General features: G+C 36.7%; 1 protein-coding gene across 1 annotated transcript in view; it reads right to left on the bottom strand.

Moving 5' to 3' along the window:
* Window positions 1-10815: 10815 nt before the first annotated feature.
* Window positions 10816-18553, bottom strand: part of LOC124775647 (nephrin) — a 169895-nt gene continuing 162157 nt past the window's right edge. The window contains exons 18-19 of the mRNA XM_047250475.1: window positions 16126-16285; window positions 10816-15769 (exon numbers count right to left, since the gene is read on the bottom strand). Of these exons, the coding sequence (XP_047106431.1) occupies window positions 15432-15769; window positions 16126-16285 (498 nt within the window). The 3' untranslated portion in view covers window positions 10816-15431. The remainder of the gene's footprint in view (window positions 15770-16125; window positions 16286-18553) is intronic.

Genomic DNA, 18553 nt, shown 5'->3' on the forward strand with positions numbered 1-18553 from the left:
TCATATTTCTTTACGTACCACATGAACATGTAATAAAAAATGGTGGTTCCTATTTTAAAAAATGCAGTTGATATCTGTTTGACCTATGGCAGCACCATCTAGTGGGCCAATCATAGCCAGTCAGTGTGAACTGGTTTCCTGCTTCAAGCTAGACAAATTTCATTCTTTGTAGTTTTTTCGTTTGACGCTTATTTCATGAGATATTTGGCGCGGTCACGATCAATGGACCACCCTGTATATATAACTTCTGGACCCTATTTAGTCTGCCAATAATGTGGTAACATCTATGTTTCATATAGATAAACTTTAACACTTAGAGGAAGAACTTAATGGGAAAAACGTGAAAGTAGGGTAGAAAATGGGTTATAATCACACTAAAATTGTGGTATCATCTAAAGAACAAGGTGCCATGGCAAGGACGGTACCTTGTGATGGACCCACAAGCGCAGTTGCTGCCAGATGCAATGATGAATGGTGTAGACACGCCCTCAAGAGTTTCAATATACCATTGCTGGTGAAGACTTATGTCAGAGCAGAGTCCCACTCAGCCTGTAAAGGGACATCCTCCTCTAGCATTATTTTCCCTCAACAGAAATAGTTGTTATCAAAAATATTTTTGAATTTTGAATAGGTTAATATTATCTCAGCTGTTTTTCTAAAAGAATTTTATACGATTTTGTACACAATGTATTATATTTGAGGCTAAAATCTGTAAAAAGAAATTACTTCATTCTTTTTGTTACAATTGGTATGTATTAGCTCTGAATGTACAGTGAAATAATTTTCTTATAGAAACATCTGGAATTATGAAATATTTGGCACACTTAAAATTCTATTATTAATTACACAATTTAGTACCATTTATTATATTTATTTCTGGATTCATTTATAAAATAATAATATAAATTAATAGATATTCATTTGTCAAGAGAATTTGTAAACCCCTTGGAATATTGGTTGTACCACAGAGTGAAGCAGTAGTGGGCATGCCTCTGATGTGATCGGACATGTGTTTGTAATTTGGAATAACAATGTAATTTTGATTTGTTAATGTGAAAATTCAAAAGACAGTTTGATATAGAAAAATGTGAGAGAATAAAATATTCGTGAAAACAAAAAATTCAGTGCAGGCTTACTTCAAATTTATAATGTCAATTGGAACCATGAGAACCTATAATGCCAAAAAATTTCAGCTTCAAGAATCAGCCCCTAGACGTGAAGAACTGGAGCCAACTATGAGAAAAGAAGGTAAGTAAAAAGCTTACTGTGAATCTTACTTCCCTCAAAACTTATTAAAAGAGTTAACAATAAAGACAGCGACAATCAACAAATGATGCGAGGGAGGGGTAGATTACAAGTGGTGGCATTATCCCGTCTGGGATCAATTGACTAACAATGAAGTTGTGTCTGTTGCAGAAGAAGGGAGAGTGATTTGTGTCATTTGCAGTTTATGTATGAACAGATTTCTGATCATGTGAAGAAAGAAGACTGAAGGTTGCCCACCAAAGTAAATATTATCAACAGTGATGGTATACTATCAACAATGACGGACCAGATTGAATGAAAGAGGCCTTTACAACTATAACCATGGACATTAAAAAACAAAGATAAGAACAAACTATTTGTGAGGTTAATTTGTTTGTGGACTCGTGTGCTTGTTAACAAATGAACAGAGATGAGGGTACGAGTAAAAGCTGTAGAATCCAATCAGGACATGTTTGAGCTGAGTGAAATCATAGTCAGCAAAGAAACAGTAAAAACTGATATTTTGCAGTTAATTTTGGCAAAACTAGAGGTAATGAAGACAGATAACAATAGCAAATTTAGTGCAGTTAATGATCAGTTAACTGAAAAGTTTACTTCACTACAAGGACAATTAAATGACCTGAAAACTGAAAACAATAGTAAAATGGGCAGATTGCAAGACCAAATGGACCAACTTAGTAATCAGGTTTCAGAGCTAAAAAGCAGGTTGCTAGAAAGGTTAAAAAGTATGAATGAAACAATTGATGTTTTAGAAAATAAATTTATTGTTTTGGAAAATGAGTTCATAGTTGAGTCAGCAAGACAATTGAAGAATGTTAATGACATCAGAGATGAACAGAAGGCCCTAGCAAAAAAAAAAAAAAAAAAAAAAAAAAAAAAAAAAAAAAAAAAAAAATGGAACAAAACATCACCAGTTTAGACTAGAAAATTTTAAACATTGAAAACATATGCAAACTAATGTAACTGTTTGAGATCAAAAAATTTCAGCATTTCAAGAAATTCAAGAGAACCAAAGTCTGTGCGCAAACAGTGGTATTGCATGGTCCAACACTCCTATCAAAAGTTTTCCATCAGACAATTTACATCCAGTGAATTTTCTGCACCACTGTATAGATAGTTTTGTGTCAGGCATGAATGACAATCAAAAAATTAAATTTGTTAAAAGATGTCTTGAAGGCGAAGCACTATCGTGGGTAAATTTAAATTTAAGTCAGTGGGAAACGTATCAAAGTTTTGAGAAAAGTTTTTTAAATAAATAAAGCTGAGCATGGGAGAATTAAAAGTGAATTTTTGAATGGTTCTAATTATAGGAATAGGGATGATACTTTTGAAAGAGTTTTGTAAGAACTAACTTAAAAAATTAACACACCTTAACAAACCATTTGACAAAATTACATTGATTAATTCACTAAATAGGAGATTACCAGAAAAACTGAATTGGGATTTAGTACACGGACCTGACAATTGTCTTGAACAATTTTTACTGTAAGTTGACAGGCTGGATAGGGCAGTAGAAAGAAGTGTGTACCATAATAATCGTAATTATAGAAATCACAATGGGAATAATTACTGAAACAAAGATAATGGTAACTTCTATCAGGATCAAAATGTTAATAGAGGCATAAATTTTTAAAATCAGCAGCATGGGAATAATGGGGATAACCATGGGCATTTTAATAGAGGAAACAATCATAGAAGTAACTACTCGGGAAATGGCAGTTTGCCTCAATGAAGGTCCACAGTTTTGGGATAAGGAAACAACAAGCACAGGATCCCTAAGTTACACTTGCAATTAGACGATAATAACAGTGTTAGTGATATGGCACAGGTATCTGAAACTGAGCAGAAAGAATAACAGACTTCTAACTTGTGTTTTGATCAAAAGTTTTTGGGTACTATGTTTAATTATGGTGATGTAGGAGCTAGTCACAAACCAGAACGTGAGAGTAGTGAAACTTTTAATGTAGTATATACTAATGATTTCTTTTCTTGGTCAGAAAACTGTGTTATTGATGTATATTTTTGATGTAGATGTGAATGAGAGCTGTGAAGTAACTGAGGTTTGTAAGTCTGAGACTTGTAGCTTATTGCAAATGAATGTACACTCCTGGAAATGGAAAAAAGAACACATTGACACCGGTTTGTCAGACCCACCATACTTGCTCCGGACACTGTGAGAGGGCTGTACAAGCAATGATCACACGCACGGCACAGCGGACACACCAAGAACCGTGGTGTTGGCCGTCGAATGGCGCTAGCTGCGCAGCATTTGTGCACCGCCGCCGTCAGTGTCAGCCAGTTTGCCGTGGCATACGGAGCTCCATCGCAGTCTTTAACACAGGTAGCATGCCGCGACAGCGTGGACGTGAACCGTATGTGCAACTGACGGACTTTGAGCGAGGGCGTATAGTGGGCATGCGGGAGGCCGGGTGGACGTACCGCCGAATTGCTCAACACGTGGGGCGTGAGGTCTCCACAGTACATCGATGTTGTCGCCAGTGGTCGGCGGAAGGTGCACGTGCCCGTCGACCTGGGACCGGACCGCAGCGACGCACGGATGCACGCCAAGACCGTAGGATCCTACGCAGTGCCGTAGGGGACCGCACCGCCACTTCCCAGCAAATTAGGGACACTGTTGCTCCTGGGGTATCGGCGAGGACCATTCGCAACCGTCTCCATGAAGCTGGGCTACGGTCCCGCACACCGTTAGGCCGTCTTCCGCTCACGCCCCAACATCGTGCAGCCCGCCTCCAGTGGTGTCGCGACAGGCGTGAATGGAGGGACGAATGGAGACGTGTCGTCTTCAGCGATGAGAGTCGCTTCTGCCTTGGTGCCAATGATGGTCGTATGCGTGTTTGGCGCCGTGCAGGTGAGCGCCACAATCAGGACTGCATACGACTGAGGCACACAGGGCCAACACCCAGCATCATGGTGTGGGGAGCGATCTCCTACACTGGCCGTACACCACTGGTGATCGTCGAAGGGACACTGAATAGTGCACGGTACACCCAAACCGTCGTCGAACCCATCGTTCTACCATTCCTAGACCGGCAAGGGAACTTGCTGTTCCAACAGGACAATGCACGTCTGCATGTATCCCGTGCCACCCAACGTGCTCTAGAAGGTGTAAGTCAACTACCCTGGCCAGCAAGATCTCCGGATCTGTCCCCCATTGAGCATGTTTGGGACTGGATGAAGCGTCGTCTCACGCGGTCTGCACGTCCAGCACGAACGCTGGCCCAACTGAGGCGCCAGGTGGAAATGGCATGGCAAGCCGTTCCACAGGACTACATCCAGCATCTCTACGATCGTCTCCATGGGAGAATAGCAGCCTGCATTGCTGCGAAAGGTGGATATACACTGTACTAGTGCCGACATTGTGCATGCTCTGTTGCCTGTGTCTATGTGCCTGTGGTTCTGTCAGTGTGATCATGTGATGTATCTGACCCCAGGAATGTGTCAATAAAGTTTCCCCTTCCTGGGACAATGAATTCACGGTGTTCTTATTTCAATTTCCAGGAGTGTAGATGAGGTAAGTGCCTTTGATGGAGATGAGACTTGTTTAGTTAGTAATGTTGTTGATGAGGTAATTTTGAAGGAATATGATGATGATGAGTATCAAGTATTTGTTTAGTTTAATAATAATGAAGTTTCAGAGTTTTTTGTGAATGACATTGACAATCATTAATGTCATGCAAAGTAATGATCCAAACAGTAAAGGTGAGTTATCTGTAGGCCCGATACGGGTAGCCTCATTTGTGGTATGTCTGAAAAAATTTAGAGACAAGATTAAGTACAGTAAGAATTTTTTGGAAATGCCCATTGTAGGTGAAAAAGGTAAGAGGAACTACTGGCAACCAAAGCAAATTGGTAAAATGTCAATTACTGTTAACTTTTAGTATAGAAGACAGGAACTTTGAACATGGATGCATAATGATCCCTAGTCTGGAAGGAAATATACACTATGTTTTCAGATTCATACGACTGTATACTTGTGTTTTGTTTTTCAGGAATATAGTATGTAAGATGATGTGAATTCTTAAGTTCTTTCTTATCTATTGACTGATTTTAAATCTATGACACACTGTGTTTGGAGGTTCACACAACAATATAAATATGCTTTGTAATAGATTTGTGCTTTATCATCTTATTAGTGCAGTTATTTCATTACATTTAGTTCTCTTTATTAAAGTTTCATATGTGAACACTTTTTAATCTTATCTGACATAAATCCTATATACTTGCTTTTGGAATATAAATAGGCAGAGCATATGCCATGTGATGTGAGGGAGGAACTGAACAGCATACTTAGTGCACAAAACAATGTTTTTAGTTTGATATCAATGCTAGATGGAAGAAACCCTGTCCGTTGGACTGTGTGATCAGAAATCTAGGAAGGAAACTGAGAGATGTGGGTAGATCCACTTCCCACATTGCCTTATGGCTGTATCCTGCTGGTCCAGTCAACTTACAACAGTTCATGGGTGCTTGGTATTGTACTCAAATGTCTGTCAATTACATCAGTGTTGTAACTGATATTTGTAAATTGTTAGCTAAGAAATTATCCTATATGAAGAACTCATGGAACTATCTGTTTAAGAAAACAGGTACTGGCAAAGACAGTGTCATTTTACTTTAATGTATGTTTTTTCAAGTAGGGGGTTTAAATTCCCAATACATTATGTAGCTTTAAATCAGTATGCATTTTCTATCAATTGTAAATGAATATTCTAGGCCACTATGTACATAGATTAGTTTATATGAACAATTAGTAAATAGTGTGGAAGACATTTACGAGTATAGACAGTACAGCAAGATGTATACATGTCTGATTTCATACACTGATCTTGGTCCTCAAGCTACTCGACTACATCATCATTCAAAGCTATTTTTGACTCTGATTACCTATATTTATCCCGAGTACTGCAATATTGTATCTGACTGGAACATGAGTTGTGGAGATACTCATGCTTAACTCTTGTTTTGGGTACTCCTAGTCATCGCAACTGTGTGGGTGTATTCAAGGAGAGTGTGTGACAATTGATTGAGGGTAGATGTGTCCAAAAATTACTCCTTACATATGACTGAATTTATTGATATGATTATGAACTTTATTCATTTTGTTGTGTCAAAACATCTTTGCTGGTCTGTACCCAGTGCGGTTTGGATTTATGGGTTGGTCCCCACATCATAAGCCCAGGCCCTGATATCTTTCCATTATTTTGTCCTTTCATGAGTCAACATATCCTAAAATACTTCTGGTCTATGTGGCTGATTAATTTTTTGTTATATTCCCACTCATGATTGAGTATATTCTTCTGGTCTGTACCTGTTGTTGTGAGTTTTTTGAGACAGCTCACTTGTCATACATTTAGGCTCTGAATTTTTTTCTCTTCTCTTTTGAAGATTTTGAAGGTGTGACTTTATAGATATAAACTTGCAATTTGTAATTCTAGTAATTTACCTTGCCTCTGCACTTATTTCTATAGTTCAGTGTTGTAATGTAGTTGTTTTGACTTTATATCATTTGTCTTGTGACAGAATGTTTCAAAGATTTGAAAATCTGAAGATTTGAAAATCTGAATGCAATGTTCTGATATACACCATGTGATCAAAAGTATCTGGACACCTGGCTGAAAGTGACTTACAAGTTCGTGGCACCCTCCATTGGTAATGATAGAATTCAATATGGAGTTTGCAGCTTCCACTCTCACAGGTATATATTCAATCAGGTGCTGGAAGGTTTCTTGGGGAATGGCAGCCCATTCTTCATGGAGTGCTGCACTGAGGAGAGGTATCGATGTCAGTCGGTGAGGCCTGGCACAAAGTAGGCTTTCCAAAACATCCCAAACATGTTCTATAGGATTCAGGTCAGGCCTCTGTGCAGGCCAGTCCATTACAGGGATGTTATTGTAGTGCAACCACTCCGCCACATGCCATGCATTATGAACAGGTGCTCGATTGTGTTGAAAGGTGCAGTTGCCATCCTCAAATTGCTCTTTAATAGTGGAAAGCAAAAGTGCTTAAAACATCAATGTAGGCCTGTACTGTGATAGTGCCATGCAAACAACAAGGGGTGTAAGCCCCCTCCATGAAAACCACGACCACACCATAACACCACCACCTCAGAATTTTACTGTTGGCACTACAAACGCTGGCAGATGACGTTCACTGGGCATTTGCCGTACCCACACCCATCAGATCACCACAATGTGTACCGTGATTCGTCACTCCACACAAGGTTTTTCCATGGTTCAATCATCCATTGCTTACACTCCTTACACCATGAGCAGGAGCTCGACCGTGAAATCCTTGTTTACCTCACCTCCCACGCAACTGTCAGAGTACTTGCAGAGGATCCTGATGCAGTTTGGAATTCATGTGTGAAGTTCTGGATAGATGTCTGCCTATTACGCACAACGACCTACATGTCCCCTCATGTTTCCAATTCACTAACACATCGGAAACAGTGGACATAGGGATGTTTAGGAGTATGGAAATCTCGTGTACAGGTGTATAACACAATTGACACCCAATCACCATGTTCGAAGTCCGTGAGGTCTGCGGAGCGCCTCATTCTGCTCCCTCACGATGTCTAATGTATACTGAGGTCTCTGATATGGAGTACCTGGCAGTAGGTTGGAGCACAATGCATCTAATATGAAAAATGCATGTTTTTGGGGGTGTCCAGATACTTTTGAGCACATAGTGTATTTATAGATTATGAATTGTACAGCAGATATTTTTCTTATGTTTTCTGTAATGTGTTATGTATCAGATACTTCTATACACCTGTATTCCATCTTTTGGCACCATTCTGTACACTGTTTGTCGAACCTTATATATGTCAAAAAATATTGTAAACACTTTGTTTCCAAATTTTGTAGGGGAGGGGGGGGGGGGGAGGTGTGTTCGGATAGGGACACCCTCCTCTAGCATTACTTTTCCTCAACAGAAGTAGTTGATACCAAAAATATTTTAGAACTTTGAATAGGTTAATATTATCTCAGTTGTTTTTCTAAAAGAATTTCATATGATTTTGTACATGATGTATTTGAGGCTAAAATCTGTGAAAAGAAATTACTTCATTTTCTTTGTTACAATCGATATGTACTAACTCTGAAAGTACAGTTGAAATTATTTTCTTTTAGAAACATTTGAAATAATGCAATATTTTGCACAATTAAAATTTCTATTATTAATTAAGCAATTTAGTACTGTTTATTATGTTTATTTCTGGATTCATTTGTAAAATAATAATAGAAATTCATTTGTCATGAGAATTTATAATCCCTTTCAAATATTGGTAATACCGCAGAGTAAAGTAGTAGTCAGCATGCATCTGATGTGAACAGAAGTGTTTTTGTAATTTGGAATAACAATGTAATTTTGGCTTTGTTAATGTGAAAATTCAAAAGACAGAGTGATATAGAAAAATGTGAGAGTAAAATATTTGTGAAAACAAAAAATACAGTGCAGGCTTACTTCAAATTTTTTATGCCAATTGCAACCATGAGAACCTATAATGTCAAAAATTTCAGCTTCAATAATGAGCCCCTAGACTTGAAGAACTGGAGCCAACTACAAGAAAAGAAGATAAGTACAAAGAGTATTGTAAATCTTACTCCTCTCAGAACTTATTAAAAGAGTTAATGATAAAGACAGCGACAATCAACAAGTGATGTGAGGGCGGGGTAGATTACAAGCCCACTCTGCAGTTATTGCTAAAGATGTAGCATCATCTCACTATATGGTCAACAATGTGAGAGTTGTATCTGACAGAACTGCAGCAAAGTTTATAGACTACTGAAGTTTGAGAGGATAGACTACTATCTTGAACCATATCAAGTAATATGTTACTGTTCAGTGCCAGTATCAAAAATACATGACATTCCTATGGCAGTGGATTGTTTCAAAATTAGGTATTTCATCTTGTTCAAGTTATAATAAAGTGATCTAATATATGTTATAGTATCAACTTGGCCTCCCCCAGTAATAATCTATGAACCCACCAATGTGCCAATGATTGTTATTTTGTCCAGCGCGCACACACACACACACACACACACACACACACACACAAAATACAGAGTGTATGCCAAAAAGACTAACAGTACACATTAACTATAAAGCATAGAACCAATTGCTGATGTTTTATGCTTAGAGCAACTGATAATAACCACTGGAAAGGGGGGGGGGGGAGTAGAAGAAACATGTGCAGATGAGTAAAAATGGTTTGGAGTGATTTTGATATGCTAAAAGGAGTTTTCAAAACTAAACTTGTTACGTGTCATAAACACAAAGATTAAAACGAATATGCATCACCAAGTTTTGACATGCAAACACTGAGGGTTGCTGAGCAATGGTGGAAAGGGTTTTGAGTATTACTAGGAAAACCAAGGAAACAAGAAAAATGGATCAGGCAACAAATGTAATTATGACTAATTAAAATAAACTTGAAAGGGCAAGAGAAGAAAACAGCAACATGTTTGTGCATAGTTGAAGAGAATAATACTGCATAAAAGTTAGAAGAGAATAATACTGTATAAAAGTTAGAGACCAGCTCTATCCAACAGTGTATGTCAAATGGTTGATGATTATTATGATACACACTCATAAAACAACTGCTGGGAGCAGCTGCCTTTCCTCTTCTTGCCGTTTTCATCCTAGTATTTCCATGGTTGTAACATTAATTCATAAAATCTAGAACACTAAAATATAATCTTAGAACACTTTTTTCCGTAGTTGGAAAAATGAAGACATACCACGAAAGTGTATAAATATAGGACAGTTTCTTATTAAAAGCCCTCTGTATACCAGAATGAGCACTTGAATAAGTATTGATAAATGAAAACATACAGGTACATATGAAGTCCTAATTACTACTATAGGACTGAATGTTGCATGCCATATGATTTTGTGTGAATATGGTACAACAATAGGAAATTCAGTAACTATAAAATGCAATTTTTCCCTAGAGTATAAAAATGGAGTGAGAAATACAGAGTTCACTGCTCACTCTCTGTAAAAATAAAATGCTGAATGGTTTGTTTTCCTGTTTGCCTGATTTGAAATGTTTTGAGGTTGTACTGATTTAATGTTTTATTTAAAACACTCTTTTAGACCTTTGTGTTGACACAGTCATTCATGGTGACAAATGTGACATGCTACATTGTAATCTACCATTCACGATCTAAAGATGGCTTGTTCTGACTGAACTAGACATGTTTACTTATTTCTGTTCACATCTATCACTGAAATAAACCACCCATTACAATCTTTTATGTGTTGAAAAAGAATGGATAACACAATTTTAAACTCTTAGTTCATTCTGCCTGTTGCAGGATGTATTCTGAATGCATTAACACAAACAACAATAGCTAAAATAATTAAATGCTTGTGGCTATTTTAAAATAAAATTGTGACAATAATTGGCTAGTCCCATATGATTTTGACTCATGTGCCTGAAATTGTACAAGTAGTAAACAAGAAAGAACTCATTTTTTTTAATAAACTGCTAGTGACTGAAATCAAAGAATAAAGCTATATTAAAATGGATCATCCCACGAGAAGTCTGCCATTCTTGAAGGAATAATGTAGGGTAAAGAATGGAGGAAGGAGTAGCCATACATAAAATGAGGGAGGAAATCAACATTGATTAATGTGAGCATTCAGATGGAATCCAGTCCTACAGTATTGATTCCTTTCCTTTTGCTGCTTATTTTAACTCCCTCTTTAATGAAAGAAGGCGAAAATCATGAAACACATTCCTCTTGCTAATGGTATAAAAATCTATTTGGCATGCTGGAAGAACATCCAGCCTTCATTCTACATTCTGTAATCATAAACAGAAGCATATAAAGCTCTGAAGTATTGACCAGCTTCTGAGGAAACACATTTTGGATACAAGAGCATATTTTCAGTTTCTCCAGGCACTCAGATACTGATACAAGGTCAAAAACTGTAAAACGTCCAACACATAAATAGATTTTGTTATACAACAAATTTGTATTTAACAGACTGATATACACAGGAAGAAATGGGAAATGCTCAATATCTGCGTACTGAGCATGACAGTATTTTTCTTTTATATTCACAAAGCCAGTTACTACAAGGCACTCCATTTTGTTATGGCATATTTTTGCAAGTGGATATCGGTTATAAAAACAAAATTATCAATAACTGCACATAATATATTACACATTATAAAATGACATTTTACATGGAGGCAGCAGATATTAAGTTTCTGTAAATGTATGATGATGAACAAAATTATATTATTTTTGTCATTTGGACTATTCATATACACTAACATTCAAACTATTTTAAGGTATGTGATTATATACAAACTCTGAATAATGAGTCAAACAAGTGACTTCTGTACACTTTAATATCTGCTAAATTAGAATACCGTATTAAAAATACAATTCTTTCAACTTTCATTGTCCATAGTATCAATTATAATTACAGTACTGCTATATAATTTATACATCATTAACTAGAAGCATACCTGTACAAATTTGCAATTAAAATTACGGAAGAGCACTGTGTTCACAGCTGTAACACATTTTTGTATCTGTACTCAACACGGCAACATTTTACCTAATCAGATTATTACAAACACATTTCAAAACATTTATTGAGCAAACATTTTTCATAAAACGGGAACTGCAAAATTACAATGAAGGTAGTTTGTATTCCTGTAGGAATTTCTTTTGCTGCATTCAGAACCTAGCACACTTGAAATTTTTTCATATGGAGATATCACAGTGACACATCAGAAAATAGTTCACATCACTTTCACAATTTGGAAACCATGCACACAAAATGCAGCAGAAGTTATACCAGAATACACTACAGTTAGATTACATAATGCTTTAATTCATTACAAGATTGAAAATCAAAATAGATGTTTAAATAATTTTTTTACTAATTGTTCTAGCTTCACACAGCCCATATACCAACTTTCAGTGGCTCAGTAGTTTGTAACTGAAATGCTTGTGCAACAAATACAATATAATATTGAAGAAATATTTTATGTGGTGCACAGTAGTTCAACTACACTGGCTTACCACATCAACACATTTGAAAATGTACTTATTCATATGAGCTGATGGTCTGGTGCTTGTGATACAGTAAACATTCAAACTGAAAATAGCTTCCCACTTCAGGGAGGTAATCTTAAAAGAAAAATGTTTTATTATTTATGTTAAAAATATCAGAAAAAATGAAAAACCTATTTTAGCATGCCCCATTACAAAATTGTACAAAGTAAACATAATATTGATATAGGTGATTATGTTAATGAATTGCTTTGAATTTTATATTGAATGGTGTCTTTTTATGTTGCTCGAAGCAAATCAAACTGTGTGATATTCATGAATAAGGGGTGTTACTCTTCAAGAAAGAGACTGTTCAAGAAATTTCAAAGTGCAACTGCAAAAAGATAACCTACACAGTAATACTGATTTATTTTTGAAATGATGCTCACTCAAAGTACTGGCACTAAAATAAAAAGGATCATTAGGTGTATAAGATTCAAATTAACGTATCAGTGATCATACCAACATTAAAGAGGGAAAATAAAAAAAAAATACATTTCAGGGGAATTTCCTCAGATATTTAGTAAATTTGAAGTGTTCTACAGCTGATTTCATCACAAAATTAAGCTATTACTCTTCTTCCTGATGCAACAACAATCAGAATCCAAAACAAATTCAAGAACCACTGTTTTGCAGTGCACATGGAAATTTCAGTTGGGAGGCCTCTTTGATTCATCTGATGTTGTAGCTAACATATTAGTCTACATCCAATTATTACAAGACACATATTCCAGCAATTCTTTTGTAAGATATGATGAGCATTTCATTGATTTTACTTACAGCTACTATCACAATTCTTTTAAGGGATTATTATGTCTCCTTACATTAATAATTTTTCATGAAGAGCAACTATGAAATACTATGGACAAACAAATTTATTGTATAGCAGAAAATGCAAAATATGGAAATGGAGTAAAAGGTATTAAGGCTTACACTGCATTTGATGTAAGACTGTATTGTCAACAAATACACACATATTGATCAAAATTTATTTATAATCAGAAACATGGTTGACATATGAGGAAGTATTCAATATACTGCTAATCTTTCACTGCTAAAGTTTCTGACCTCAGTACCATGAGTACAAAAGGAACTGTAACAGCATACCTGAAACTGACGGTGATAAAGAAAAGATAGTTCTGTGTTTGGTATCAGTCACTTTGGATCACAAGATTCAGATAATCACGATTAAACAGGTATAAGTGCTTTAGTACTAAATAGTCAACAGCATGGAATGAACATACATAGTCAGGCGAAAAAATGAAAAAGTATATCACACGAGCAAAACATTGCCAACTGACATCTCATTTTCCCTTCCAAAGCTACTGACAACCAACTTTAGAATTATAATTTCAGATCATTTAAAAGTAAGATCTTAGTGGTAGATACAAGCTGTGAAAGATGAATCTTCTAATTTCTGAAAGAAGGTGCCTAGAAAAATAAAAAGTTAACTGAAATATGAACAAAGAGATATTACACATAATGCAGAATCATTTCTATTTAGATGGGGTTGATACAGATTTGGATGAGTGCAAGATACAAGAAATGATGGAAGGATGAAACATTCTGAATAAAACAATGTAAAACTGTCTCAAAGAGAATTGTGTTGCACTCAACAGGCTTCAGTTTACAGGCCCATCTAGTATGAATCTGTGCTGATGCTGTGTAGTTCGAATAGCAACAAATTTAAAGGTTCTACTGTTACAGTATATTTAGAGAAATACAACATTTCCTATTTCAGCCCTGTTTCCGGATGAATTCATTGTTCATATACAGCCAGTGTACTCGCAGTTATCTTTGGCTGTTAGATTCCGATTAAAATAAATGATGTAATTAAAGTAAATATCAATTCAATACTGAAATTTTAAATAGCAAATATCCATTACTTTTTGTCACTGAAAACAATCTAAAATACTTCTACAGGTAAACAGTAAGTGAAATTTAGAACTGTTTCTAGATTGCATACAAATGCAAAAAGGGCCTTTTTCCAAGACCCAGTGAAGACATCTTCTTTTCACAAGGAGATCTCTGTACATGCACAAAGCAGCAGTAATTTGAAAAAATAAAATTTTTCACACTGAAATATATGTACCTACAACATGCTTTTATAGTAAGATACCTCAAATACAAACAAGAAAATTGAGATCAAAAGACATTAAGTGGAAGATTACATGTATCCAACTGTGTTGTTTATCTAAGTTCAACTATTCAGTCTTAATGCAAAAACTGTGGAGTCACCTGAAATTCTGCAGGTGATTGAGCTGTTTGTGGATCACCATAATTACAGTGAAACTTCTATACAGAAGAGATTCTTTCTTGTGTATAACACAAATCTGTATCGAGTATAAAAATCTCATACTGATAGAAGTCTCAGCAGCTTACAAAAAACGAAGCTGGCACGTTCAACGCAGTTTATAAATTATTATTGTTCTATCACACAAGTAGCTCAAGATAAACTGTTCCTACAATATGAGAACAGCGTCACATTCTGTTCAAACCAGCACCTCGCAGTAATTTTACATTGTACTGTCAATACCTCACACTTATGAACTCTTTTTTTTTTCATATGGAAGTTTGTTCACACTCCATCCATACACAGAGCACAGCAAGTAGTAAGCAATTCACAGCAACAAAACAGCACCATCTGCACTATACACTAAACTGAATGATCCTCAATGTCCCTACAAACAGTCCAACACACTTATAAAATTACACAACATTTTCAACAAATTTACTTCACTAGCGGTGAATTCCTGCAGATTAAATTTCTTTTGAAAGTGGAACTGTGTAAGACATCTCATAACAAAAGAGATTTGTTCTAGTGTAAACTCTTCATTCTTATACACATTAATGCTCAGAATGTAGCATTTTGAAACCGATAGTGCCAGAAGTTCTCATAGGCCTTTGGCACATATATTAACACACACTTCAGTCATTATATGACTCCATAAAACTGTAACCAATTTTCTTAAAAATGTTGAAAACACAAGCTTCAGTTTCCACTGGAATCAGCAACCACCAAAGAGACCACACGTGAAGCTCTTCTATTCAACGGGAGCACAATCACACTAGATGTCCTTCAGCTTCTACAGAGGCTGGGTAACCAAGATTAGGATTGAATGTCGAAAGCAGCGGAGTGGGACCATTCTGCACAACAGCTGGCGGAGGAACAGGAGGAGGGTTGTGGGAAACTGTGACGTCAGGAGGCGGCACAGTAGACGGCGCACGCACTGCACTTCCCATACCAGCAGCAGCTGTCGGTCGCCGCAAGGAGCCTGTCAGATGTGCAAACTCAAGCTGTGGTGGATATGCCACATAACGGGCATCAGGCGAAATGTTGTAGTATGGACCATCTGCATGGCTCGGCGGTGGTGGTAGTGTCGCATAATGCAATTTTGCTCCTGCAAAGAAACCAGTTAGAAATTCAAATACTTGCACTGAAACAATTTCATTTTAGTTTATGCTTCAAAAGTGTTTGTGATGGTTAACACAATATTCAGATTAAAAAACATGATCACAATTAGCCTCTTTCAATCAATATGGTTTTGCAAGCAAGATAGCTGACGAAAATTTACTGGAAAAGAACAAGGAGCACAATGCTATACCTAAAGACTTACACAACATTTCTCAATAAATTCATATTTTAACTGCAGAAGACAATGTAATAATGTGCAAAGTCGAATGCATTCCTGAATTATTAAGAAAATAAGAGCCCCTGCACAACCTATTACTGTTATCAGAGTACATATTCTGTTACCTTCTACACTGGGATTGTAAGTATTTCTGTTCATTGTCTCTGAACCCTCCTCGTGATGAGGCTTTGGCTGATGTTGGACCTCATAAGCAGGGTACTGGTAAGGATACTCCATCTGGTCAATCAAGTAAGTACTTGCTGCTGGTGGTTTTGTGTTGTCTTCCTATTGAGAGAGGAAATTTGATTTAAGTTTATTTAAACCAGCTACACAAATATACAACAGTCTACATTTAATTTACTCTTTGAATGTATATAAGCCATGCTGACTGTTATGATAAAAAATAGATTTGGGGTCACTTCAGTGTGAAAATGTTCCATTTGCAGTAGATTACTTTACTATGTTTTCGAGTACTCATCTTCTATTATGCAACAAGCCGACCTAGGTAAGGTCAGTTTGGGTCCTGAGGAATGTAGATGAATGCAAGGCAACACTGACTCCACAACTTATCCTAGAATATAGGTTTAATAAAGGCAAACTGATATTAATCGCACTTGTAGATTTAGTGAAAGCTTTTGTCATTGTCGGCTGGGATACAATCTTTAACATTCTGAAGATAGCAGGGTTAAAATACAGAAAGTGAAAGGTTATTTCAAGGTTATTTCAAAGGCGATGTACTTCAGGACAATATTATGGAAATGGAAGAGGATGTAGATGAAGATGAAATGGGAGATATGATACTGCGTGAAGAGTTTGACAGAGCACTGAAAGACCTGAGTCGAAACAAGGCCTCAGGAGTAGACAACATTCCATTAGAACTACTGACGGCCTTGGGAGAGCCAGTCCTGACAAAACTCTACCATCTGGTGAGCAAGATGTATGAGACAGGTGAAATACCCTCAGACTTCAAGAACAATATAATAATTCCAATCCCAAAGAAAGCAGGTGTTGACAGATGTGAAAATTACTGAACTATCAGTTTAATAAGCCACAGCTGCAAAATACTAACGCGAATTCTTTACAGACAAATGGAAAAACTAGTAGAAGCCGACCTTGGGGAAAATCAGTTTGGATTCCGTAGAAATATTGGAACACGTGAGGCAATACTGACCCTACGGCTTATCTTAGAAGCTAGATTAAGGAAAGTCAAACCTACATTTCTAGCATTTGTAGACTTAGAGAAAGCTTTTGACAATGTTAACTGGAATGCTCTCTTTCAAATTCTGAAGGTTGCAGGGGTTAAATATAGGGAGAAAAAGGCTATTTACAATTTGTATAGAAACCAAATGGCAGTTATAAGAGTTAAGGGGCATGAAAAGGAAGCAGTGGTTGGGAAGGGAGTGAGACAGGGTTGTAGCCTCTCCCCGATGTTATTCAATCTGTATATTGAGCAAGCAGTGAAGGAAACAAAAGAAAAATTCGGAGTAGGTATTAAAATCCATGGAGAAGAAATAAAAACTTTGAGGTTCGCCGATGACATTTCAATTCTGTCAGGGACAGCAAAGGACTTGGAAGAGCAGTTGAACGAAATGGATAGTGTTTTGAAGGGAGGATATAAGATGAACATCAACAAAAGCAAAACGAGGATAATGGAATGTAGACGAATTAAGTCGGGTGATGTTTAGGGTATTAGATTAGGAAATGAGACACTTATTTAAAGTAGTAAAGGAGTTTTGCTATTTGGGGAGCAAAATAACTGATGATGGTCGAAGTAGAGAGGATATAAAATGTAGACTGGCAATGGCAAGGAAAGAGTTTCTAAAGAAGAGAAATTTGTTAACATCAAGTATTGATTTAAATGTTAGGAAGTCATTTTTGAAAGTGTTTGTATGGAGTGTAGCCATGTATGGAAGTGAAACATGGACGATAAATAGTTTAGACAAGAAGAGAATAGAAGCTTTTGAAATGTGGTGCTACAGAAGAATGCTGAAGATTAGATGGGTAGATCACATAACTAATGAGGAGGTGTTAAATAGGATTGGGGAGAAGAGAAGTTTGTGGCACAACTTGACTAGAAGAAGGGATCGGTTGGTAGGACATGTTCTGAGGCATCAAGGGATCACCAATTTAGTATTGGAGGGCAGTGTGGAGGGTAAAAACCGTAGAGGGAGACCAAGAGATGAATACACCAAGCACATTCAGAAGGATGTAGGTTGCAGTAGGTACTGGGAGATGAAGAAGCTTGCACAGGATAGAGTAGCATGGAGAGCTGCATCAAACCAGTCTCAGGACTGAAGACAACAACAACAACAACAACAACAACAACAACATTTCCAATTGTATAGAAACCAGACTCTAGTTACATGAATCAAAGGACATGAAAGAAAAGCAGTAGTTCACAAGAAATTGAGCAAGTTGTAGACTATCCCTGATGTTCTCCAATCTGCACACTGAACAAGCAGTAAAGGCTGGCTGGCTGGCTCTGAGCACTATGGGACTTAACATCTATGGTCACCAGTCCCCTAGAACTTAGAACTATTTAAACCTAACTAA

The sequence above is a fragment of the Schistocerca piceifrons genome, chromosome 2, assembly GCF_021461385.2.
Source record: "Schistocerca piceifrons isolate TAMUIC-IGC-003096 chromosome 2, iqSchPice1.1, whole genome shotgun sequence".
NCBI classification, from domain to species: Eukaryota; Metazoa; Arthropoda; class Insecta; order Orthoptera; family Acrididae; genus Schistocerca; species Schistocerca piceifrons.